Raw genomic sequence first — 26,633 nt, forward strand, 5'->3', positions numbered from 1 at the left:
CCTACATGCGCACAGTTGGGAGATTACTCTCCTCCTCTAGCACATCCTTGTCTTCCTCTTCATCCAGAACCTATCCTACATGTCCATGTGGTCCTTGAGGTCATGTTTGCCAATTATCTGGAGCTCATCAGCAGTTGGCTGCTTCCAACCCAGTTGTGTGTACTTCTCTCCCTCCATCTAAAATAACGCGAGTACAAAACACAAGCCTGATAAAGGTTGTTTAGTTTTATTATAGCCCAGGGCCCAGTCCCCGAAAGCATCTTAAGCCTAAGAGCGTCTTAAAGTCCCTCTTACGAACGTCTTAAGATTTTCCGACTGTTTCCCGAAACCATCGTAGCTTAAGAGCGTCGTGAAAACACTCGTAGATCTACGAGTGCTCCAGAGTTGTCGTTACCGGCTAAGAGCGTCTTAACAGTTCTCACTGAGGTCACCAACAGGACATACAGAGGAATTACAACTTAGAATACATAATCCAATTTACGTTCCCATTCTTTATTGTGTTTACCTGTGATGAATCAGATTTTAGCGTGCAAAATAGCCTACATTTAATGGTCATAATAATGTGATGAAAAGCAGACACAAATGCAATCAAGTTATGAAACGAGACGTTGCCAGAATAGTCTGCCATTATCTTTGCTAAGTGAGGGCTATATTTTATTAGGCCTATAAAGGTACAAGCAGAGAAAGGAACATGTGGTTTAGTCTGTAGGCCTACTGCATCAAAATCTAAGCCTACACATTTCCTCACTTTACTCGACTTCTTTCTTATCTTCAAACGCGTTCTTAAGTGACACAGCGAAAAAGCCTATTGCATGGTGCAACAATCTAATCTTAAATAATTACAATTATTTATGTCTGTGTGTGGTATATAATCTACTTGGGATGCTTACATGCAGATGTCAAAGTGTTTCTATTTTCGTATTGATGTGAATTAATGTGTAGATCCGAAGCTTAAACGGTAGGCCTATAGCTGTGACGTGCAGTCACCTGACATCACCATCAAATCAGAGAATATTTCAGAACTATTAACGTGGACAGCTCCCCTTAAGAGCGTCTTAAAGCAACACCAAAGAGTTTTTTCTACCTTAAAATAATGTTTCCAAAATCGTTTCAGTGGTTCATCAACTCGTAACAGGGTGAACGGCACTTCTGCATTCGCTTCGCGGCCCTCTATCGGCTATAACTGCACTATGTAAGTTTGCCAGATCGGGTAGTGGATCTGTAGTTCGATGGAATGACACATAAGAAACTACAAATGTGACTTGCATCTGATGCAACATATTCTACCTTGTCTGTGGACATTGTTATTTCCAAAGCCAGTGCTGGATAAACAAATAGTGCGTGCGACAGAGGAAAAGTTCTTTGGTGTTGCTTTAAGAGCAGTGCACGCGCGTTCACGCTACGAGCATGTTCGGGAAACAGTCGGAAAAACCAAACGAACGATCGTAAGATGAATCGTAGAAAACCCTCTTAAGAGCGTGTCTCCGTCGTTATCGGGAAACTGGGCCCAGGCCTATCACTTCCACATAGGCCTAATCTTAATCACCACCAACCATAACTCTTTTCACTAAGGTATAGGGTAGACTGAGTACAGTTGAGACACTTTTTGCCCACACAAAATCAAACAAAAAATAGATACTGAAAAGAAGTGATTTTCCACACAATATTCCACATGCCATTTCCTTAGCTTGTAGACTAAAATATTATCAATCAATAATACCCATAAGTAGTTTATATTTTCCACAATTAGCTCATAAACATAAGGAGCATTTTTTGTCTTGACTGTGTCTCAACTGTACCCTATAGAGTACAGTTGAGACACCTACCAGTTGAGACACCCATCTTTAATGATGTAGGCCTATAGTTAACTAACCGTTAGTTGGAAAGTTGAATAAATAAAAACATAGTAATTGCAAAGTGTTTGTAGTTCAAATTCATTAATTTCATTTAAATTAGCATTGGTTAAAAGGAATACATCGTGAACAAAATGTGACACAGGAACAGATAGCGAACAGTAGCCTACAAATGGAATGTTCAAGTAGCCTAACACAATCCAATGTGTGTCTCAATTGTCCCCCGCTGACCACCTCGCACATTTCTCTAGATTTTGCAACGACCTTACATGGCACAATGCCATAAAATATGCCAGTTTTAGGACACAGAATAATGTTTGTAATGATACCAGTTACGCTTAACAGTAACATAAGTGTAATGAGCTATTCATTGTCGAAGGTGCATGGTGAAGTGAAATTCTGACTTTGGAAAAAAAACACTTGCCGATATCCTTGGATGGGAGATACTTGTGTCGTTCAAATTTTCCATGATCAAATAGGGCACTAATATGCATGTGCATAGCACAAATCACAACTTGGGCTTGCTGTGCAAGCAAGATATTTAAGGTGTCTCAACTGTACACATGTCTCAACTGTACTCAGTCTACCCTACTCACTGGAGTTCTCACAGATCGCTTTGAGAGGTAACTTAGTGTCAGAGCTCACTACTAGTGCAGGGCCGGAGTGGGGCCACTTTTCAGCCCGGGAGTTTCAGGCCCAAGACCGGCCCACGTTTTCCATAGTGGCGGAAATTGGATTAATTAAACAACATTTCAGCTCTTACTATCCTGTAGTTTTTATTAGTACCATGGTTCAACAATGTGTAAAGGTTATATAATAATTCACTTAAATTGAGAGTTAACAAAAAATATTATAGACCTATAGACCTACCACAAGTTAAGAAAGAAAGAAAGAAAGCCTTTGAAATGTAGTCTATCGCTTCCACAAAGAGGCATATTGAACTAATGTTTAGGCTACATGTTTTTTGCATGGATAGGCTATTGTTTGGTGATTTAGCCTACTCCTTTACTGCACCCTCTTCTGAACAAACAAGGTTCATCATGTAGAATAATAGCTCTTTCTTACAATAAATAACTTTAATTTATCCTCTCTAGGTTACTTGTCCCTCATGGCCTCCTCTTCACTAATTTCGGGCTCATCATTTTCAGTGGTCGACTTGATCTGCTGCTCGGCTACAATTTTTACCGCATAGGCAAGATCAAGCTTCAGTTTTGTTATCAATATTTGCATACTGCAAAGTCTATGAAATGGATACAAAAGGCTAATATTTTAAGTAGCCTAATTGAATATGTTGCTTGCGAATAGCTTGACAACGCTACAAACGTCTAATATTAGCAATAATTACACTGCTAATAATCATTGCCTATAGGCAATCTCTCTTTATCAGTTGCCACTTTTGTCTATAATCTGGAAGCTTGGCACATTTAGCAGCATTCTACCTGGCCGTTTCAGTACCTCCTGGCCTCTTTCTACCATCCATCCTTCATGACGCTTATGGCTACTGTGTAGGCCGGCCCGGCTATCCGTATCTGAGAAAACTTTTTGGAAAAGACGGGCTATATGGACCCGCAACCAACTCTTTTGGGGAGGGGAGAGCTCGCTCACATGGAGCCCATGCAACGGTGTCATGCACAGAATGCGGAACGTGTAGGCGATAGTCTACTTAGAGAAGATATACACAAATCCGGCGAAACACGGAAGTAAAGCAGCGCCGCCATTACTGCGTTGCCTTGCTGCTAAGGAAGTAGCAAAATAATGTGTTGGTCCCGTAGGCGGCTGTAGCAGACGTTTAGCTGTAGATGCGAAATCTTCTTCTTTTTCTTAATTTTTATTTAGTACGTATGCTGTTCAGTGATGCCGGGAAAAGCGTGTTGTGTGGTCGGCTGTTTTAACAACAGTAGGAATATACAGACCTAGAATTAAACCGTTTGTGAAATTCACAAACCTTTGTTGCACATTGAGTGCCCATGTTTACAGGCTTACGGATTACACAGAGTTCCTTGTCGAGTGGAGGACCAAGATGTGTGTTAAAAGTGGATGAAATACATACGATTAATAAAATAATCCTGAATACCTGTAAGAACATGTATTTTACTGCTACAAGTGGTCGTGGCTAATAGTTATTTGCAACTTCTGAAGCTTGTGAACATATTAGCAACACAGCTACTAATGATAGCATTCGGTTTATTGTTGTTATTAATTAATATACGTCTTAATACATTATGTTGTCAATAAATTACCTTAATCGGTAAGTTTTGGCCACTGCCTGACATCATCTACCCAATGTTCCCTTTCACCTGACATTTTTTCATGAGCAGGATCTCCTATTTGATATTCTCTGACAGGATGCTTTCATTGAAAAGCCATTAGCAAGTGTCACACCGTCACACTCTGCAGGCACGCAGTAATGGCGGCAGGCAAGATGGCAGCGCCCATAAAGTTCGCGGCGGATTGGTGTATACTAACGTGAAAAATGTCAATATTTTTTTTTCCTCGACCGGCCCAAAAGTGAGGCGGCCCACCGGGAATTCTCCCGATTCTCCCGATTACCCACCCGGTCCTGACATAAGTGTCATTCCTTTGGCTAAACCATACATAGCATAGGCTACCAGCTAATTTACAAGCAAACATTGACTAAGAGATGACCTAATCTAGACAGTGTTTGCACATAACCCACCCAATATTTACGTCAGTCATTTGCAATGTATTATAATTGTGGTTGCTAGGTGTATGTTATACACCTAGTTATGTACCAACCTATGTAATTATATTATATTTTATTATACAAGATTATTATATAATATTTTATTATACAAGATTAGGCTACTGTTTCTATCCATTTTTCTCCTATCCTTTCCTCTTTATCTGGCACGAGAGATAGTCAGTTCGTCATGCTTACGTCACTGTTGGGATATATACTGCAGCGCAGCCGTTGAAGTTATTTCTGAAATATTTCAACAAGTAAACCATAGCGAGTACTGTATCTCTGCTGTGCCTCGTTTTGCTGTTGAGACTTTAAGACAATTCCTGAATCTTCTCGCCAGGTAGACATCTGAACTCGTATTCCTTTCCTTTCAGTACTTTTTAAGTTCTTGGGTTAACCGTTAACTGTTATACTAGAATGAGTTATTTAGGAAAACTGGAGAAAGGACGTTGGCGCTGCTAACGTTACAGTTGACAGCTCAACTTTTCTGGTAACGTTAACGTTAACGATATTGTTATTAAGCTAGCCGACAGTCTAGCTAACCACGGTGTTGTTAACTTTAGACTGGTGAGAAATGTCTTCAATAAGTTAACGTTACCTTTGTAATGAATGTATGTCCACTCCTAAATAAGTTTAAGAGTATTTTTTTTTTATCATTTGCTTGACGTTTTTGTTTTTAATGGCAGTGTACGGTTCACCTCTGCATGGTGTCCAATGTTAGTGATTCACATTCTAGTAGAAGCTAGGCATAGAAGCTAGTTCAACAAGACTAAATCACACAGAGTAACTGTAGGATCTTATGTCTGATGTGCCTCGTTATTTAATCTTCTCGCCAGGCTTTGAGTAGTTAGCTGGAGGGCAGCTGCTAGATCCGCTGATTTTAAGTCTGGTGCCCAACGACCCTCCTGCTTTGCTCGAGTCTGTGGGGATCCAACGGCTGCTTTCGCCAACGGCTTGTGTGTCTGCCGCTCGAGCCCCGACTCGATTTGAACGATTTGGTGTTAACATTCCATTGTAACGGTAATTGCTTTGTTACCTTCGTCAAGCCCACGTACAACTCCACTGTACACTTTGCGAGTATTTGCAAACGTTTGCCAAAAACTTATTTGCAAGTGTTCGCCTGCGAATTTCAACCAACGCACCTCTCGGTTCTCAATACAGACAGTGTATAATGTTAGCGGCTACAGAGAGGGAGGGGTTTACAGGGGTTTGCAACAGGATATTGCATTAATCCAATTTAATTAATCCTAACCAAATAACATGGACGATATATTCCGTTTCAATGTGTAAGAATTAAGAAAAATATAAAATGTATTAAGAAAAGAGAGAGAGATAGGGTATGATATTAAAATACCATTTCATTGAACAAGTCTTCCCTAAATCCTAAAATGTATAGGCCTTCATGAGCTCATATCACACAGCACCTGAGCAACTAACCTCTTTGTTAGATAAAGAAAATAGATTAATAAGAATAAATAAAACAATCAATACATATGCTAATTACAATGAATAAATAAATCATTATGAAACAAAATAGATAGCTTCAGCGACAACATCAATACTAAATCAGTGTGAGTGAATTATTTGACCAGCTGAACAGCCGCCGACCCGAGTATGGCGACAGTAGCCATCTGATCTGATGTTGAGTTCTTGATTTTTATTTATGTATCAGGGCACTGTGTAAACACTTTATCTTCCATTTATTCATGTTATCTTTTGTTGTGTTCTTATGCAGGCTTGCTGATTGTAAACTCACATATAAATCTTGTGAGATGGTGGCTTCAGTTCTACAGTCACCAAACTCCCTACAAGAGCTGGACTTGAGTGACAATGACCTGGGGGATTCTGGAGCTCAGCTGCTCTCTAAGGGACTGTCCAGTTCCTACTGCAAAATACACACATTAAGGTGGGTGAAGACATATCTTTGTCTTAAAATTCCTCATTAGTTAGAAGAACCATGACGATATAAAAATAAACATTAACTGGTCAACCAAATGAAAAAGCAGCAATTAATATCCCACCTTGTTTATATCATTGTGCAGGTGTCATTCTACTTTTGAGCTTATTTGTGAGTCTTAAAATGTCTGTGAACTGATCAAATCTGTGTCATATTAGTTTATAATGAAGCAATATCGCACAAGTGAGAGTGGGGTTGGTAGCACATATCACCATGGGTTTTATTGGGCCTTGTGCTGCAGGTAATCACAGCCATGGAAATATCTGCTACCAATGCCACTCTGACTTGTACCATATTGCTTTCATACATCAACAGTTCTACTACCAACTAATCATGTTGGAAGACACCAAATTGCTTCTTATGTCCTTTATTTAGATTTTTTTTTCCCCCATTCATCCTCCACCCTAAAGTAGTTCCAAATTGTCCAATTTGCAGAGCCTACTCGCTTGTCTATATGTCATTTGCTAAATTGAACATTCACCCTACTCTACTTACTCCATTTTCCCACTCAATAGCTGTCAAATGCGATGTTATGAAATCGCTACTATCTCGCTTTGAATGAATGGAATGTTCACATTGGACAATTCAGAGCAAAAAGCGTGTTTGAGTGGGGATGTCCTGAGATATCGCCACTCTAGGAATGTCTCTTGTCCAATCAATTAATAAATAGTTTATCCAGACATATCTGTTGTAAAATAAACAAATAACTTCAGATTTAAACAGTCACCAGTTGTATGCAGGTAAGAATGAAAAGGACCATCTCTCTTTCTCTCTCTCCCTCCCTCCCTCTCTCTCTTTCCCTCTCCCTCTCTCTCTCTCTCTCTCTCTTTCTCAGGCTCTCTGATTGTCTCATCTCAGAGAAGGGTTGTGGTGTTCTGGCCGCAGCTCTGACTTCAAACCATCTAAAAGCGCTGGACTTGAGGCACAACACTCTTGGAGAATCAGGACTGAAGCTGTTATCTGCTAGACTGGAGGATCCTGTCTGTAAACTGGCGATACTTGAGTATGTTTGGACCGTGTGTAGTGGTCTATTTTCAAATATGTATTGTAATAGCTGCTTTACACTGACGTGTATTTGTTATCTCTTTGATGCAGCATCCAATAATGCAAATATTTAGAGGTGTGTTCAAATTCACAATCGTAGCTGAATGTGTAGGAACTTTTACAAACAGTTTTCTGTTTTGTCTTGAGTTCTCCGTGAACTTTTTTGAACACTCAGGGTGGGTTTCACCAACAAGGATTAAATTAATCTTTGGTGTAGGCCTAATCAAGGATTTGTAGATCCAGGTTTAAATTGAATTTGTTGCACCACTTAATTTTAAGCATGGTTTAACAAATCCACGATTAAAACCTTAACCTGTGATTAAAACCTCGACTGGTGGGTTGTACCAACAAGGATTACGTTTTAACCTGGATTAAATCAAGGTTTGTCCATTAAACCTAGTTTAAAGATAATCAGGTTGCTGCCATGTTAATTGTGCACTTGCAGTTTAAATGTAATCTTATTACAAATTCCTAGTTGAATCTGTACCTCCTTGAAAATTCCTCATCATAAAACTCCATAGGGTTGAGACGGTCTCTTATTTTCCTTTGTGGACTCGATTTTCGTCAATCCATCAAATATATGCAGCCATTTAAGACATTTAAAGCAAGTTTAAAATGAATCCCTAACTGAAATTTAAATCTAAGTTTAAAGCAGTTTAGCAACAGGATTAAAATGAAACCAGGTTTATGTTAACATTTAAACCAAAATTAGGATTTGGTTTAAATGTTTCAAGGATGGTTTAAACGTAAACCTAATTACCTTTAAACTAGGTTTAAAGTTTGGTGCAACCCGATTAATGGATAAAACTTAATCCTTGTTGGCGCAACTCACCCACAGTGGAGCTGGACGAATAGTTACTGTTAATGTTATGGACCCTCAACACCATTTTTTCTTGTTTTACTCACAAACATTCATCACTATTTGACAAATGTAAAATTTGAACGCCTTTCAGATTCCATGCTGCGAGATTAACAGAAAAAACAGGGAGCTGTTTATCTCCATGTTACAAGAAATACTAAAAAAAAAATACTTTTTTTCTTGTTGTCTGTCAGAGAGGCCATTAATTCTGTATATTGGGACCCCTATGAAGTAGATCAAATTTAACAAAGTTAAATGTCTATAAGGCCTATTATCACTGTGAGTAACCAGTAATGCAACAAACAATCATTAATTTAGGGTTCTCAACATGTGGTCTGTGACCCACAGGTGGGTTGTGAAGGTCTTGCTGGTGGTCCCTGACATATACATTAATGGAGTTTCACTGTTGGAAATTGCATTTGTTATTCAGAGGTAGCCCTCATGTTGCTCACTAACTCTAATCTAAGTGCAGGACAGACAGTGTTGGGGCTTTTTACATCATGATTGTCTCCTTCTGAGAACTAGTTGGACCTTGTATGGTACATGTGTGTGACATTTTGTTTTTCTTACAGAACTGGGGCTTCTGTAAGCAGAGCACGGCCACATTTGCTGAGATGTAAGTTTTTTTTGTTTTGTTTATTCAGTATTTGTATATATATAGTATTTATATAGTATTATCATTCACATGCTTGAATGTGTGTGTGGGTATCTAATAGCAGTGTGTGTGACTGTGTTGCTAGGGTGAATAGGAGTGTGTGTGTGTGAGTGTGTGTGAGTGTGTCATGTTTTTATGCTTGAATGTGTGAATGGGTGTCTAATAGCAATTTGTGTATTTGTCTTGACATGATGTTTGGTTATGTTGACATGGTGTGTGTGTGTGTGTTGGTAGGTTCAGTAGGGGTGTGTGTGTGTGTGTATGTGTGTGTGTGTGTGTGTTCTCATGTCCTCTTCTCTTGTCTTTCACATGTTTTAAGCATTAGATGTGTATGAGTGTCTAATAGCAATGTTGGTAAGGTGTGTAGGGGAGTGTGTATTTTGTTTGTGTTGACATTGTGTGTGTGTGTGTGTGTGGGGGTACTAGGGTGTGTGGGAGTGTGTATGTGTTGACACGGTGTGTGTGTGTGTTTGTGTTGACATGGTGTGTGTGTGTGTGTGTAGGTGTGTGTTTGTGTTGACGTGGTGTGTGTGTGGTGTGTGTGTGTATGTGTGTGTGTTTGTTTGTGTTTACTGTGTGTGTTGGTAGGAGTGTGTGTCTTTTATTTGTGTTGAAATGGTGTCTGTGTGTGTGTTGGTAGGGTGTTTAGGAGTGTGTGTGTTTGTGTTGACATGGTGGGTGTGTGTGTGGGTACTAGGGTGCAAAGGAGTGTGTATGTGTTGACATGTGTGTGTATGTGTGTGTTGGTAGGGTGTGTAGGAGTGGGGGTGTTTTGTTATGTTGAGTGTGTGTGTGTGTGTGTTTGTGTTGACATGGTGTGTAGGAGTGTGTGTGTGTGTTCTCATGTCTGTCTGTCACATGTTTTAGCATTAGGTGTGTATGGGTGTCTAATAGCAATGTTGGTAGGATGTGTAGGAGTGTGTGTGTTTTGTTTGTGTTTTGTTTGTGTTGACATGGTGTGTGTGTTGGTAGGGTGTGTAGGAGTGTGTGTATTTTTGTTTGTGTTGACATGGTGTGTGTGTGTGTATGTGTATGTGTTGGTAGGGTGTGTAGGAGTGTTTGTGTTGACATGGTGTGTGTGTGTTGGTAGAGTGTGTAGGAGTTTGTGTGTGTTTTTGCTTGTGTTGACATGGTGTGTGTGTGTGTGTGTGTTTGAGTGTGTTAGTAGGGTGAGTAGGAGTGTGTGTATATGTATGTGTTGACAGGGTGTGTAGGAGTGTGTGTGTGTGTTTGTGTTGACATGGTGTGTGTGTGTGTGTGTGTAGGTAGGTAGGGTGTGTAGAAGTGTGTTTGTGTTGACATGGTGTGTGTGTGGGTAGGTAGGTAGGGTGTGTAGAAGTGTGTTTGTGTGTTTGTGTTGACATGGTGTGTGTGTGTGTGTAGGAGTGTGTTTGTGTTGACGTGTGTGTGTGTTCTCATGTTCTCTCTCCTCTTGTCTGCAGATGCCTGTGATCTCACACTGGACCCAAACACAGCAAACAGACGTCTCTCTCTCTCTGAGGGGAACAGAAAGGTGACATGTGTGTTAGAGCAGCAGCCGTATCCTGAACACCCAGAGAGATTTGACTCCATTTATCCTCTGGTGTTGTGTAGAGAGGGTCTGACTGGACGCTGCTACTGGGAGGCTGAGTGGAGTGGAGATAATGGAGCTCTTATATCTGTGGCCTATAAAAGCATCGAGAGGAAAGGGAACAGTGATGACGTCATAATGGGACACAATGCCAAGTCCTGGAGTCTGTGCTGCTCTCCTGATCACAGTTACTCTGTCTGGCACAATAATAAACGCACTGTCATACCTGCCCCCTCCTCCCGCTCCAGAACAGTAGGAGTTTACCTGGACTGGCCGGCCGGCACTCTGTCCTTCTACAGCGTCTCCACTAACACACTCACCCACATGCACACATTCCACTCCACATTCACTGAGCCCCTCTATCCAGGGTTTGTGGTTTTTGGTGAGGTGTCCCTGCACAAGATCACATGAGCTCGTCCTCCAACAGTACGTCCACATGTCACCCTTTCTCTCTACTCCCCCTCTCTTCTCTTCCCCTCTCTTCTCTTCGTCTCTTCTTCTCTCTCTTATCCCTTACTCTCTACCTCTCTTTCTGACCCTTCATTTTCTCTGTCTCCTCCCTTTTCCCTCTTCCACTCATTCTCTCTCCCTCACCCCCCTCCTCCCTTTCTCTTCTTATCTCTCTATTTCCATCACCTGTTTGCTGCTGTTCCATTTTCAGATTTGTGTGTGTGTGTGTAAGAGAGAAAATGTTGTCTATTTTGTAGACTTCATCATCACCCTCTTTCAACACTTTTCTCTTTCTCTCTTCCCCTCTTCTCTTCCTTCTCTCTTTCTGTATAAATGAGGCCATTTCACCAACTGCAAAATTAAAACACAAATTCATCAACACAAAACACTCTGTAACATTCCGCAGTAGCCACGTAACCGTAGCAACATCCAACTTAAATTGCAACATTCCGCAGTAACCATGTAACCGTAGCAACATTCATTCTCTGTGGCCCTGGCAGTTGTGCATGCTGCAGGAACACCAGAGTCACACACTCCTGTTCATACACAAGTGTTATGCTATTGAGATTATATTATAGTATTTATTTATATTCATTAGGCTATTGATTGAATTGACATTGTTGTTTATTATTGTCATTCTCCTTAATGTGGTCTTATCAACTTTTTAAATTGTAAACTGTTAAATTGAATGATTGTATTGTTATGTGTGTCTGCCAAATACCATAGCCATATTGATATCTATTCAATGTATAGGCTACTGTTTGGGTGATACTATACAAATGCTGATGTTTTCTTCATATTCTGCGCTTTTCCTAAAATGAATGTCTGGATTATAAGAATGTTTCAGCAACAACATGATGCATTCTGTTCTCTCTAGTTATTTGCTGAATTTCTTTGAAAATTATTTACCGGTCTGGGGGTGTCAGTGTTTCTATATTTGTTCACACAGAACTATAAAAAAATGCTTGTTTTTCTAACTTGAAATATGTAAATAAAAATGTGTTTCTGAATTTAAAATGTCTAAATAAAAATTCTGAAAGGACTCGTGATGAACCTGTGGTCATTTCTTTGTTTTCTGTTTTGTTTCATTGTTTTCTATGCCATAACAAAATATTATGAGTATGTGATCTTTTTTCTGTAGGTGGTCATGACATGCATTAACCACCAAGGCCATCTCCATTCAGTGCAACACTGTACCAGATGAGTACATTACAGTAGTATGATAACTAAGGTTCCTGTTTCCATACTGTTGGCCCCAATATATATATATATATATATATATATATATATCTTATATTAAGATTAAAACAGTAAGATATCACTTTTTGCAGATACTGTATCCTGCAGGTAGATGAGTGAGGGCAGCTGTGAGTTGGTGGCCTAGGTTCTCTTCACACTGCTTACCGTACACATACGGTTCTGATGGGGAACAGTGTTACCTCATGCAGCAACCAGGGGCATTGGGGAGGTGATAAGGTTGCGCTGAGTCGGGTGTAGGGTAGTGGCACTATACTGGATGGTATATCGGTCAGAATATAGGACAAAGAAGAGATGGGTCTTAACTCTGTATTGTTCCAGCATTGATATTCAGAATTGCCAATATAGTATAGGCTAAACACACCGTCTGAAATTATAAAAACAAAATACGACTTAGATTCTAATTACTTACAGTAATATTTCTGCAGCTCATTATACATAAATGCATCACTATTATGCTCATCAAGCTGAAATCGTAGGCTTGAAACACATACAACACTAATTCCCTTCCAGTTTAGAAGTACTTTTGTTTGTGACTACAATTATTCCATGGTCAATGTTGCCATCTAGCGGCGTAAAACGGTACTGCGTAATCACGTTAACAGCACATGTAGCACAACAGCACATCTCTCCTCCATTAGGACATGCTACGTTCTTACAACAGTAGAAACGTCAGGTGGTAAATTCCTGCGCTAAACACATTAAAATTACAATCTCATAGAACAATTACATTATATTACTTCAAGTAAACTATAGCAAAAGCAAGTTTAACTATGTTAGAAAACCTCTTGCATACCAGTGTGGATTAACACGATTTAAACATCATATGAACTTACTTTTCGTCAATGACTCGGCACTCTGAATGGTAAATACTGGATTTGATTAACAGGTAAGTAACTTTATTTATGTATTTTTTTAATCAAACTCATCAAGAGGTACAGTATGCAGTATATACACAACATCAACTGTTATCAAAAGTTACATCATACATAACATACCAGGGGACAAGTAGTTAAAATAATACAATGGTGAACAGACAAAAAAACATAAGGACATGGAATGAAAAAAAAACATTAATAAATAATGAGAACAAAATAAAAACAATGAAATAATAAAATAAGATAAAATAATAATAATTACTATTAGTGCATTAATCAACAAGATTGAAAGAGCCTAGAGGAGGTTGTTTTAATGGTCTAATGGCGTTGAACACTGAAGACTGTAATGTATATTTTTAGATCGTTTGTAAATAAAGGGAGGAGTGGTTTATTGTTTGTATATCTACATTTATTAATAAAAAAGGTTAATAATATAAAAAATATTTCTTTTTTCAATAGTAAAGTCATAGAAGCCAAATAAAACATGTTTAAAAGGAAACTCAAAATTATAATTAAGTTTGGTGCACAAGATTGCGAGTAGATCTGCCCAGAATTTCTCAGTGTGGGGACAAGACCAAAATAAATGTATGGATTTTTCTGGTGATTTTTTACAAAACTAGCATGTGTCATCTAGGTCTTTCTTCATTCTGATGATAAAGCTTTTGGAGGGATAGTATCTATGGATAAGCCTAAGTCACTTCACATACTTTGTTTATTAGTAAGTATTTCAGGGGTAAAGTCCACACTTTCTTCCATGGAATGTCATCACATAATCCTGACCAGTATGGAACTACCAAGGGAATGGTTACAATATCCCTCTGGAACAATGCTCTGATGTTTTTATTATTCTTTCGTATTTTAGGTGAGAAGCAAACCTGCCCTACCGCTGTGGTATAAGGATTTAATTCAGCCACCTGAGGCAGAGCAGCAAATGAATGCTGACTTTTTAATAACATCAAGGCACCAGGCGGTACTCCTCCTATAACCATGGCAACATCTTTTGGCTTGACTGGCAGATGAAACTTAGATAGAAACTCTGAGTAGTTGAGGAGAAGACCATTTGGATTTACAAGTTCAGAGATCAAGAGGATACCATGTTTTACCCAGTTGTCTAGATAAAGAGATTTGTTTTTATATAAGATATTTTGGTTGTTCCAGATGAGATATTTATGTGGGGAGAAGTTATGTTTGTAAATTAAGGACCAGGCTAAAAGTACTTGTTTGTGAAAATTGGCTAATTTAATTGGGATTTTGTTTATGTTGTAATTGCACATTAGAAGAAAGTTCAGCCCACCCACTTTGGAGAATATGTATTGAGGGATAAAATTCCATATAGAAGACGAGTTATTACGCATTTGTATTCATCAAGACAGATTTTGTAACATAATGGGTTCTATTTCTCCATAAGAAATCAGTCAACATTTTATCTATTTTTTTGGCAAGAGGGCTATCGACATGGAGAGCCAAGGCAAGATATGTCAATCTTGAGATTTCTTCGGCTTTTGTCAATAGAGTTCTTCCCCTTAACGAAAGATATATCTGTAGCCAGCAGTTTAATCTGGATTGTGTTTTTTTTAATAACAGGTTCAAAGTTAGCATTAGAATTGACATCTAGAGGCTATAGGCTTTCAGAAAAGATATGGTTTAGGTGGTCAATTCAGCTGTCCCTTAATAGTATAGCCCGAGATGTATCCGCTGTACAATGCGTTTCTCCATCTACAATATGGGCCTATGTACGCCTTATGATGCACCAAAGTCAGTAGGAAGGTGGGGCATGTCTTAATGTATATTAATTGACATCTAGAGGCTATAGGCTTTCAGAAAATATATGGTTTAGGTGGTCAATTCAGCTGTCCCTTAATAGTATAACCCGAGATGTATCCGCTGTACAATGCGTTTCTCCATCTACAATATGGGCCTATGTACGCCTTATGATGCACCATAGTCAGTAGGAAGGTGGGGCATGTCTTAATGTATATTAATTGACATCTAGAGGCTATAGGCTTTCAGAAAAGATATGGGTTAGGTGGTCAATTCAGCTGTCCCTTAATAGTATAGCCCAAGATGTATCCGCTGTACAAAGCGTTTCTCGATCTACAATATGGGCCTATGTACGCCTTATGATGCACCAAAGTCAGTAGGAAGGTGGGGCATGTCTTAATGTATATTAATTGACATCTAGAGGCTATAGGCTTTCAGAAAATATATTGTTTAGGTGGTCAATTCAGCTGTCCCTTAATAGTATAGCCCAAGATGTATCCGCTGTACAATGCGTTTCTCGATCTACAATATGGGCCTATGTACGCCTTATGATGCACCATAGTCAGTAGGAAGGTGGGGCATGTCTTAATGTATATTAATTGACATCTAGAGGCTATAGGCTTTCAGAAAAGATGTGGTTTAGGTGGTCAATTCAGCTGTCCCTTAATAGTATAGCCCGAGATGTATCCGCTGTACAATGCTTTTCTCCATCTACAATATGGGCCTATGTACGCCTTATGATGCACCAAAGTCAGTAGGAAGGTGGGGCATGTCTTAATGTATATTAATTGACATCTAGAGGCTATAGGCTTTCAGAAAATATATGGTTTAGGTGGTCAATTCAGCTGTCCCTTAATAGTATAACCCGAGATGTATCCGCTGTACAATGCGTTTCTCCAGCTACAATATGGGCCTATGTACGCCTTATGATGCACCATAGTCAGTAGGAAGGTGGGGCATGTCTTAATGTATATTAATTGACATCTAGAGGCTATAGGCTTTCAGAAAAGATATGGGTTAGGTGGTCAATTCAGCTGTCCCTTAATAGTATAGCCCAAGATGTATCCGCTGTACAAAGCGTTTCTCGATCTACAATATGGGCCTATGTACGCCTTATGATGCACCAAAGTCAGTAGGAAGGTGGGGCATGTCTTAATGTATATTAATTGACATCTAGAGGCTATAGGCTTTCAGAAAAGATATGGTTTAGGTGGTCAATTCAGCTGTCCCTTAATAGTATAGCCCAAGATGTATCCGCTGTACAAAGCGTTTCTCGATCTACAATATGGGCCTATGTACGCCTTATGATGCACCAAAGTCAGTAGGAAGGTGGGGCATGTCTCAATGTATATTAATTGACATCTAAAGGCTATAGGCTTTCAGAAAATATATTGTTTAGGTGGTCAATTCAGCTGTCCCTTAATAGTATAGCCCAAGATGTATCCGCTGTACAATGCATTTCTCCATCTACAATATGGGCCTATGTACGCCTTATGATGCACCAAAGTCAGTAGGAAGGTGGGGCATGTCTCAATGTATATTAATTGACATCTAGAGGCTATAGGCTTTCAGAAAATATATGGTTTAGGTGGTCAATTCAGCTGTCCCTTAATAGTATAGCCCAAGATGTATCCGCTGTACAATGCGTTTCTCGATCTACAATATGGGCCTATGTACGCCTTATGATGCACCAAAGTCAGTAGGAAGGTGGGGCATGTCTTAATGTATATTAATTGACATCTAGAGGCTATAGGCTTTCAGAAAATATATGGTTTAGGTGGTCAATTCAGCTGTCCCTTAATAGTATAACCCGAGATGTATCCGCTGTACAATGCGTTTCTCCATCTACAATATGGGCCTATGTACGCCTTATGATGCACCATAGTCAGTAGGAAGGTGGGGCATGTCTTAATGTATATTAATTGACATCTAGAGGCTATAGGCTTTCAGAAAAGATGTGGTTTAGGTGGTCAATTCAGCTGTCCCTTAATAGTATAGCCCGAGATGTATCCGCTGTACAATGCGTTTCTCCATCTACAATATGGGCCTATGTACGCCTTATGATGCACCAAAGTCAGTAGGAAGGTGGGGCATGTCTTAATGTATATTAATTGACATCTAGAGGCTATAGGCTTTCAGAAAATATATGGTTTAGGTGGTCAATTCAGCTGTCCCTTAATAGTATAACCCGAGATGTATCCGCTGTACAATGCGTTTCTCCATCTACAATATGGGCCTATGTACGCCTTATGATGCACCATAGTCAGTAGGAAGGTGGGGCATGTCTTAATGTATATTAATTGACATCTAGAGGCTATAGGCTTTCAGAAAAGATATGGGTTAGGTGGTCAATTCAGCTGTCCCTTAATAGTATAGCCCAAGATGTATCCGCTGTACAAAGCGTTTCTCGATCTACAATATGGGCCTATGTACGCCTTATGATGCACCAAAGTCAGTAGGAAGGTGGGGCATGTCTTAATGTATATTAATTGACATCTAGAGGCTATAGGCTTTCAGAAAATATATTGTTTAGGTGGTCAATTCAGCTGTCCCTTAATAGTATAGCCCAAGATGTATCCGCTGTACAATGCGTTTCTCGATCTACAATATGGGCCTATGTACGCCTTATGATGCACCATAGTCAGTAGGAAGGTGGGGCATGTCTTAATGTATATTAATTGACATCTAGAGGCTATAGGCTTTCAGAAAAGATGTGGTTTAGGTGATCAATTCAGCTGTCCCTTAATAGTATAGCCCGAGATGTATCCGCTGTACAATGCGTTTCTCCATCTACAATATGGGCCTATGTACGCCTTATGATGCACCAAAGTCAGTAGGAAGGTGGGGCATGTCTTAATGTATATTAATTGACATCTAGAGGCTATAGGCTTTCAGAAAATATATGGTTTAGGTGGTCAATTCAGCTGTCCCTTAATAGTATAACCCGAGATGTATCCGCTGTACAATGCGTTTCTCCATCTACAATATGGGCCTATGTACGCCTTATGATGCACCATAGTCAGTAGGAAGGTGGGGCATGTCTTAATGTATATTAATTGACATCTAGAGGCTATAGGCTTTCAGAAAAGATGTGGTTTAGGTGGTCAATTCAGCTGTCCCTTAATAGTATAGCCCGAGATGTATCCGCTGTACAATGCGTTTCTCCATCTACAATATGGGCCTATGTACGCCTTATGATGCACCAAAGTCAGTAGGAAGGTGGGGCATGTCTTAATGTATATTAATTGACATCTAGAGGCTATAGGCTTTCAGAAAATATATGGTTTAGGTGGTCAATTCAGCTGTCCCTTAATAGTATAACCCGAGATGTATCCGCTGTACAATGCGTTTCTCCATCTACAATATGGGCCTATGTACGCCTTATGATGCACCATAGTCAGTAGGAAGGTGGGGCATGTCTTAATGTATATTAATTGACATCTAGAGGCTATAGGCTTTCAGAAAAGATATGGGTTAGGTGGTCAATTCAGCTGTCCCTTAATAGTATAGCCCAAGATGTATCCGCTGTACAAAGCGTTTCTCGATCTACAATATGGGCCTATGTACGCCTTATGATGCACCAAAGTCAGTAGGAAGGTGGGGCATGTCTTAATGTATATTAATTGACATCTAGAGGCTATAGGCTTTCAGAAAAGATATGGTTTAGGTGGTCAATTCAGCTGTCCCTTAATAGTATAGCCCAAGATGTATCCGCTGCACAAAGCGTTTCTCGATCTACAATATGGGCCTATGTACGCCTTATGATGCACCAAAGTCAGTAGGAAGGTGGGGCATGTCTCAATGTATATTAATTGACATCTAGAGGCTATAGGCTTTCAGAAAATATATTGTTTAGGTGGTCAATTCAGCTGTCCCTTAATAGTATAGCCCAAGATGTATCCGCTGTACAATGCGTTTCTCCATCTACAATATGGGCCTATGTACGCCTTATGATGCACCAAAGTCAGTAGGAAGGTGGGGCATGTCTCAATGTATATTAATTGACATCTAGAGGCTATAGGCTTTCAGAAAATATATGGTTTAGGTGGTCAATTCAGCTGTCCCTTAATAGTATAGCCCAAGATGTATCCGCTGTACAATGCGTTTCTCCATCTACAATATGGGCCTATGTACGCCTTATGATGCACCAAAGTCAGTAGGAAGGTGGGGCATGTCTTAATGTATATTAATTGACATCTAGAGGCTATAGGCTTTCAGAAAATATATGGTTTAGGAGGTCAATTCAGCTGTCCCTTAATAGTATAGCCCAAGATGTATCCGCTGTACAATGCGTTTCTCCATCTACAATATGGGCCTATGTACGCCTTATGATGCACCAAAGTCAGTAGGAAGGTGGGGCATGTCTTAATGTATATTAATTGACATCTAGAGGCTATAGGCTTTCAGAAAATATATGGTTTAGGTGGTCAATTCAGCTGTCCCTAAATAGTATAGCCCAAGATGTATCCGCTGTACAATGCGTTTCTCGATCTACAATATGGGGCTATGTACGCCTTATGATGCACCAAAGTCAGTAGGAAGGTGGGGCATGTCTTAATGTATATTAATTGACATCTAGAGGCTATAGGCTTTCAGAAAATATATGGTTTAGGTGGTCAATTCAGCTGTCCCTAAATAGTATAGCCCAAGATGTATCCGCTGTACAATGCGTTTCTCGATCTACAATATGGGCCTATGTACGCCTTATGATGCACCAAAGTCAGTAGGAAGGTGGGGCATGTCTTAATGTATATTAATTGACATCTAGAGGCTATAGGCTTTCAGAAAATATATGGTTTAGGTGGTCAATTCAGCTGTCCCTAAATAGTATAGCCCAAGATGTATCCGCTGTACAATGCGTTTCTCGATCTACAATATGGGGCTATGTACGCCTTATGATGCACCAAAGTCAGTAGGAAGGTGGGGCATGTCTTAATGTATATTAATTGACATCTAGAGGCTATAGGCTTTCAGAAAATATATGGTTTAGGTGGTCAATTCAGCTGTCCCTAAATAGTATAGCCCAAGATGTATCCGCTGTACAATGCGTTTCTCGATCTACAATATGGGCCTATATTTAGCACAGCGACAACCATATCTAGCAAAATCACAGTAAAAGTAATGCAAAAGTGACGTAAAATACCTGCCAATTGTCCTTTGTATCCACCGCTGCAGTAGACCATGATGTGAGGATGCACTCCATAACACAGCTGTTAATGGAAGCAAGGACTGAGGTGTGAAGGCCATCATGCTCCAGCCTCTTCAGGAAGTAGACAAATGAGTAGCCAAACAAGGACAAACAAGGCCTTGCTTACATGCTGGCTGTCTTGTAGTTTGACACCACTCTCCTTTCTGTGAGTGTTCTGTTGGAGTCATATAATGAAGTGCAACCCATACATCAGGATATCAGGAGCAAGGATCTGTGAAAACATAAGTAGAGGGGAGAAAAAAAAGACATAAAGATATGTTGAGAAAACATTGCAGGACCATCCCTAAACAACACATCAGGACACCTTTCTTTCCTTTTTCATTTGATCACTACTGCAATTCATAGACATATGTTGTATACAGGTGAGACAAGGGTAAAACTGATGTGGGTATTTATTATGACCGCCGCGCAGCGAATCCCGGGACACTGAAAGACCGGGGTACACGAAACTTGGTGGGCATGTAACCCCACATGGATAGCATGGAACCATCGTTTTTCGTTTTGATCTGTAGCCCCCCCGCTGGACTGGACCCCCGAAAGGAGGGTAGGGCAGACACAGTTTTCTGTGAATATCTCGAGAACCGTAGGGTTTAGGAGGACCATTTTTTTTTTGTATGTTGACCTCAAGGGGCCATGTCAACCCATTCCATAACCACTCATTTCATGTATAGCGCCACCTAGTTAAACACAAAAAAGTAAAAATGAGGTGTTGTAATCGCAGGTATCTGTGACCTAACATAGTCAAAACTGCACGAAATTGGAAGTGTAGGATCATTATGACACCCTCTGTGTGCACGCCAAGTTTCGTGGAATTCCGTTCATGGGGGGCCACACAATAAATTAATTTATGTTACTATACACCAACTGGCCTGTAGGTGGCCGGAGACAGTTTTCTGTGAATATCTCGAGAACCGTAGGGCCTAGGAGGTCCACCTTTTTTATGTATGTTGGTCTTAAGGGGGCATGTCAACCCATCCCATTACCACTTATTTCATGTATAGCGCCACCTAGTTAAAAATTAAAAAGCAAAAAATTAGGTGTTTTCATCACAATATCTCTGGCTGACAAGGTCAAAACTGCACGAAATTAAAAGTGTAGGATCATAATGACACCCTCCGTATGCATGCCAAGTTTTGTGTACTTTCGTTCATGGGGGGCCTTACAATAAAATAATGTATGTGTACATTTAGTGACGTACACCAACAAGGATTCCCGGGACACTGAAAGACCGGGGTACACAAAACTTGGTGGGCATGTAACCCCACATGGATAGCGTGGAACCGTCGTTTTTCGTTTTGATCTGTAGCCCCCCCGCTGGACTGGACCCCCGAAAGGAGGGTAGGGCAGACACAGTTCTCTGTGAATATCTTGAGAACTGTAGGGACTAGGATGACCATTTTTTTCCGTATGTTTGCCTCCAGGGGTCATGTTAACCCATTTCATGTACACACATGTGCACAAACAGATACACACACACACACATACATTCACAGTAATCATACGTATGACACATACTCACACAGTAGACATATGTACGCTTGCACAGGCACATACACAGGCACACACACAAGCACGCACGCACGCACACACACACACACACACACACACACACACACACACACACACACACACACACACACACACACACACAACATAAACATGAACATGCACACATGCACACAATTCAAGAATTTCTCAGAATTATGAACAGGCAAGATGGAGGTGGGGTTGTATAAAATTAATTTTACATGTGAAATCTATGAACTAATCATGTTTTGGTACTTGTTGTCTAGCAGATATCAGTGAGAATTGAGTGTGGATAATGCAATTTAGTGAGACAGTTAGAATCATATAGGCCTTTCAGCGTGATTTATTTTTGTGGAAAAAATGTGCTGGACTGGGCGGCGGTCATATTTTGTACCGCTCTGCGGTACATCTAGTTCTATTATAGAATAGGCTACTAAAATATAACTCCACAACTTCAAGTGTCAACACTGTAGTTTTGGAGGAGTATTTGTAGTTTTTATGCAGGAAAATCAGTATAGGCTACTTTGGACATTAAAAGCTGCATGCACTACATGTACGTAGTACACACATGCGTACAATGCATTATTTTGGAGATAGAAATGTTGTTGTACTGCTTTGTTTTTCAGAAAAACGGTAGAAGCCTATAACAGAATTTTTTGTCACATGAATTACCCAGACCCAAAGAAACAAATAGCTTATTATGTGAAACTGACCTGCTTATAATTTAATGTCAAACACCATCTCAACTAATTGAAAAGCAGGATTGCATCACCATCGCACTCATTCCGATAATTTAACCATAACATGTCGTGAACAACGATTTATTTGTATATCATATCATGTATTTGTCCACATATTTTACCATTATAAGACATTGAATTGAACTAAGATATTGCTAAGATATTGAGACAGTAGGAGAGTGGCATGGAACAATAGGAAACAGAAAACTTGAAAACTTGCCTATTTATCTAACTGCACTTCTAGTTGGATGTCAACTGCATTTCATTGGCTCTGTACCTGTACTACTCTTTTAAATTACAATAAAGTTGAATCTAATCTAAATCTAGCCTAATCTAATATCTAATATTATGGGCTACACACACTGCAATTCTCTATTGAATTAAACCCCTCTCTTAATCAGGTTAAAGAAATACAATATTATATTATAATATAAGTGAATATCTAACATCTGGAGAACTGCTGTATCAGAATACAATTGTTTTATACCTGATATGTGGCCTAAAACAATGCGCGTTTTCGCAACGAAATCTATTCACGTTCATCATGATTATCGATTATACATGCCTGGCTGATAGGCTACCTCCCAGCTGTTAGCTGTAGCCCACACTAACAATATTAGGCTACAATGTTAATTTACACAGACAACAGCTGTTTTACAGATTAATGTAACATTACATCATGCACGTTAGCTAAATTATAAGTTGTGCAAGCCTACTCTGAATTCACAGTATTGCCCATGCATAGGCTACTATTTCATGTTAAATCAACTTTAAAATGTTTTGCTCAATTGCTAGCAAAATGATCATGCTAGCGGCAGTAGCAAGGCTCACCTCATTTCCCATTTGGATTCTTCTTTTTTCTCCGTCCCTGCTTGGTTCTTGTTTCTGGATTCTGGGGTTCAGCCTTCTAAAACTGCTAGCTAGAAGGTGGCTCCTTCTAACCCACAACTCAAAGCAGGCTTAAGAGTGTGAAACTGCACGTCAAAAGCATCAAATAACATTCTCGCCATTTTGTGAGGTCAGGCTTTTTTGACAGATGACGTGGTTCTGTTGGCTCGTTGAAAGCGAAATACAACGTGATAGTAACGCGATAATTACGTCCTGCTCAACACGTTTTTTAACAAGGAAACGTGTTACACAACACGTCCCAATAGATTAATTAACGTGACAGTGACACGTTCAGACGTGAGACTGGGTTGCTGTGTACACATGGAGAGTATACGGAGAGGACAAGTCAAATGTCAGGGTTTGTTATGAGGGAGAGATCCGCCTTGTGTACAGCTTTCACTATAATTACTACATCTTTGTACTTCCAATAGTGTGTGCAGGCTGTGTGCTGCTGGGGCTGGTCACTGCTGTGATCTGGTTCAAGCTGAGGAGCAGAAGAGGAGAGCAGACCTCTGGACGTCAGAGCAGAGAGGGTCAGCAGAGTGGAGATGAGGTGGAGATGGCTGACCTCAGCACCTGAACTCAACACGCTTCTCTCTCCTGTGTCTGCTGTAGACCTATATATCAAATACCCACTATTTTACTAAAAATATGAATTCTGAACTTCAGTGGTCTAGTTTTGTTTAAAGTAACAAACATGGCACCTTACTGACATGGCTCATATCACTTTGTTTCTCTGACATATCTGCTTGGATGAAGCAACCTCCATCTTTTCCCACTTTCTCCTTCTACTACACTTTGACTATAGTAGCTATTTATATAACTTCAGCAATCTCATCCTCTAGTAATAGTCTTGTTGATGTGGTGGTAATTCCATAAGGTCTCCTCTGCATTGTAGCTTGAATGCCATTTCTCATTTTTGTAAAGCTTTTTGGATAAAAGCATCTGCTGAATGAATAAATATAATGTGTCCAGTTGAAATGGTCTGTTTTTACACATATTTTGGGGTATTTTGTCTTTGTTTAGATTGATAGAACTGAAGACTGACAGACAGACAGAGAGAGAGAGAGATGGGGTGAGATGACCACGGGTCGGATTCGGAACACAAACCACAAACACACTCATAAACACACACACATACTCTAGTGTTGTGCATGATTGGGTGTGTGCTCCAGGCACGTGCAGAGAAGGGGGGCTATAGGGGCTCTAGCACCTGCCCTTTTGCCCCTTTGATGTCCAAGTGCCCTTTTGACAAGACCCGTTTTTTACTTTTTAAAATTTGTAATACTTCCGCTAGTTCCAACGTGAATATTAGCTAAAATGTCTCATTAATAGTTTGTGAAATTAGAAGTTTACAAAAATAACAATTTTCTGTGTTAATTGAAATGCCTTGCGGCCACCAATCCGTGACGTCATACATTCAGTGAACTCTCAGAAGGTGCACGCAGGCACAGTGCTGCAGGAGACGTTTGGGAGCACGGTAAGGTCACTTGGCAGTTAGCCTATCTGAACATGCAATAGTATTCAGCTTAAAGATAGAGAATAAAATGTTTAAAGTTGTTTCGCGTTTAATGAAGTAGGCTATCAAACCCGTTTTAACCATCCATTTCAATAACCTGGCAGCTTCGAAAATCTAAGGCTGAACGTTCATAACATATTCTGTTTAGGTTACTATGTTATAGTAGCCTAGCTTAGGTTAGTAGACCTAGTTCATAAAACAGAGTAGGCAAACCTTTTCTAAATCGTCATAAGCCGACGACATATATGGAGCTAAATTTGTCTCAATAATATTTGTATATGCGCAGAGGGGGATCCACAAATATTTCTTGATTTGCATGTGTGTTTTGATATCTACAAATAAAAAAATCATATTTGTAACTCGTGTATTGATTTTTACAAATATAGATGTGCATTTGTAAATAAAATGCCATTTGTAAAACCGAAAATTTCATTTGTGAAATGTGATTCTGCATTTGTGGATCACCAGCACACACAGTTTTCGTTTTCGCATTTGTGGATCACGTATTTTTGAGACAAACTTCGCGGCAGAGCAGCCACCCAGATCCACAAGTAGCCTGCTGACACTTTCTAATCCAGTAGATGGCAGTGTTGTTCTATGGGACTCATAACTCACAGAGCTAGCGAAATTATTTCTTAAATCTAACAAGTTATGCCTTTTACAACAAGCTTTTTGATGGAAAAGTGGTGTTTAATTTCAGTAATCTTTGTAAATGCATAAAACCGTCAGTTTGCAAGCGAAATCAAGAATTACGATCTTTGAGTTTGTTTAGTTACCTAGCAACCTTTCACACTGTCAGTTCTTGCAGTTCATTCGCCTTGAACGTTCCACCGAGCCTGAGGGGTACATGTTTCCCGATGCACTTTCTTTTACTGTCTATGACTTCAACACACAGGAAAAAATCAAACAGAGGACAAACGTTTCCCCAAAGATCAGGGACTACGTCGACAATGGATAATAAACATCAGAAGGGATCCTGGTCGTAATTTTAAGGTAAGTTTTATTATATGTCTGGTGCTGTAAGGCTGAGCCGTCTCCATAACTAGCTTGTATCGCTAGCAGCTAACTAGAACTAGCAAGTTTTAATAGATAGATTAAGGCAGAGAGACAGGTTGTTGAAATATACAGCCTAGTCCAAAATTAGTAGTAGCCTATGTTATTAAAATCTCAAGCTAACCTAGGGAACACGTCACATCAGTTTTCCTAGCTAGGAGGATGTACAGGAGTCACATTCTACAGGAGTCTGATCAATAAAATTATACATGTATAAATGCTTATATGATTACATTTTATTTGCTGATGCAGATAAACACATACACAAGTGTGCTCTGAGCATTTCCTCCCAGACTGCCTTGTGAAAAGCAAGACTGGCATGACCAAGTTGAAACAGGGAGCCGTGCCAACTGTGTTTGCATGGAGTTCTGTCAGACCAGAGAGGAGTGTTGTTTAGATGAATTAAGTTACTAGTTTGTAATGCATTTATTAACTGTGTAGAGACAGTATTTCTCTGTTGATGATTTCCAGTAATGTTTCCACGGATCTCGATGATCGACATGGTGTAATTGGTTACATGAATTGAACATGAATATCCTTGTAAAAGACCTAATGGGACACATCAATATGTTTCTCTTATACTTCCAGTGAAGACACCCCCTCGGCACCCAGACCATGAATATGCTGCACTGCCTCCCTCACTTCAAGATCAACTTGAGGAAGCCCGAAAGATCATCAGTGATCAAGAACTTCATTTTAGAGCTTCAAC

At 39.8% G+C, this 26,633-nt stretch overlaps 2 protein-coding genes across 3 annotated transcripts in view; both read left to right on the top strand.

Annotated features, from left to right (window-relative positions):
- Window positions 1-12,134, top strand: part of LOC143119735 (NACHT, LRR and PYD domains-containing protein 3-like) — a 58,571-nt gene extending 46,437 nt beyond the window's left edge. For both annotated transcript variants that reach the window (XM_076281327.1, XM_076281328.1), the window contains 4 exons: window positions 6,293-6,463; window positions 7,350-7,517; window positions 8,990-9,033; window positions 10,515-12,134. In XM_076281327.1, the coding sequence (XP_076137442.1) occupies window positions 6,293-6,463; window positions 7,350-7,517; window positions 8,990-9,033; window positions 10,515-11,053 (922 nt within the window). In that variant the 3' untranslated portion in view covers window positions 11,054-12,134. The remainder of the gene's footprint in view (window positions 1-6,292; window positions 6,464-7,349; window positions 7,518-8,989; window positions 9,034-10,514) is intronic.
- The window catches only part of LOC143119761 (NACHT, LRR and PYD domains-containing protein 3-like), a 203,447-nt gene that overhangs the window by 99,554 nt on the left and 77,260 nt on the right, over window positions 1-26,633 (top strand). The gene's annotated exons all lie outside the window — the stretch shown is intronic.

Source organism: Alosa pseudoharengus, unplaced genomic scaffold (genome assembly GCF_046254945.1).
Source record: "Alosa pseudoharengus isolate Yale_2024_CS ecotype anadromous, Long Island Sound unplaced genomic scaffold, YU_APseudo_1.1 YU_APseudo_1.1_scf_1, whole genome shotgun sequence".
Lineage (NCBI taxonomy): Eukaryota > Metazoa > Chordata > Actinopteri > Clupeiformes > Clupeidae > Alosa > Alosa pseudoharengus.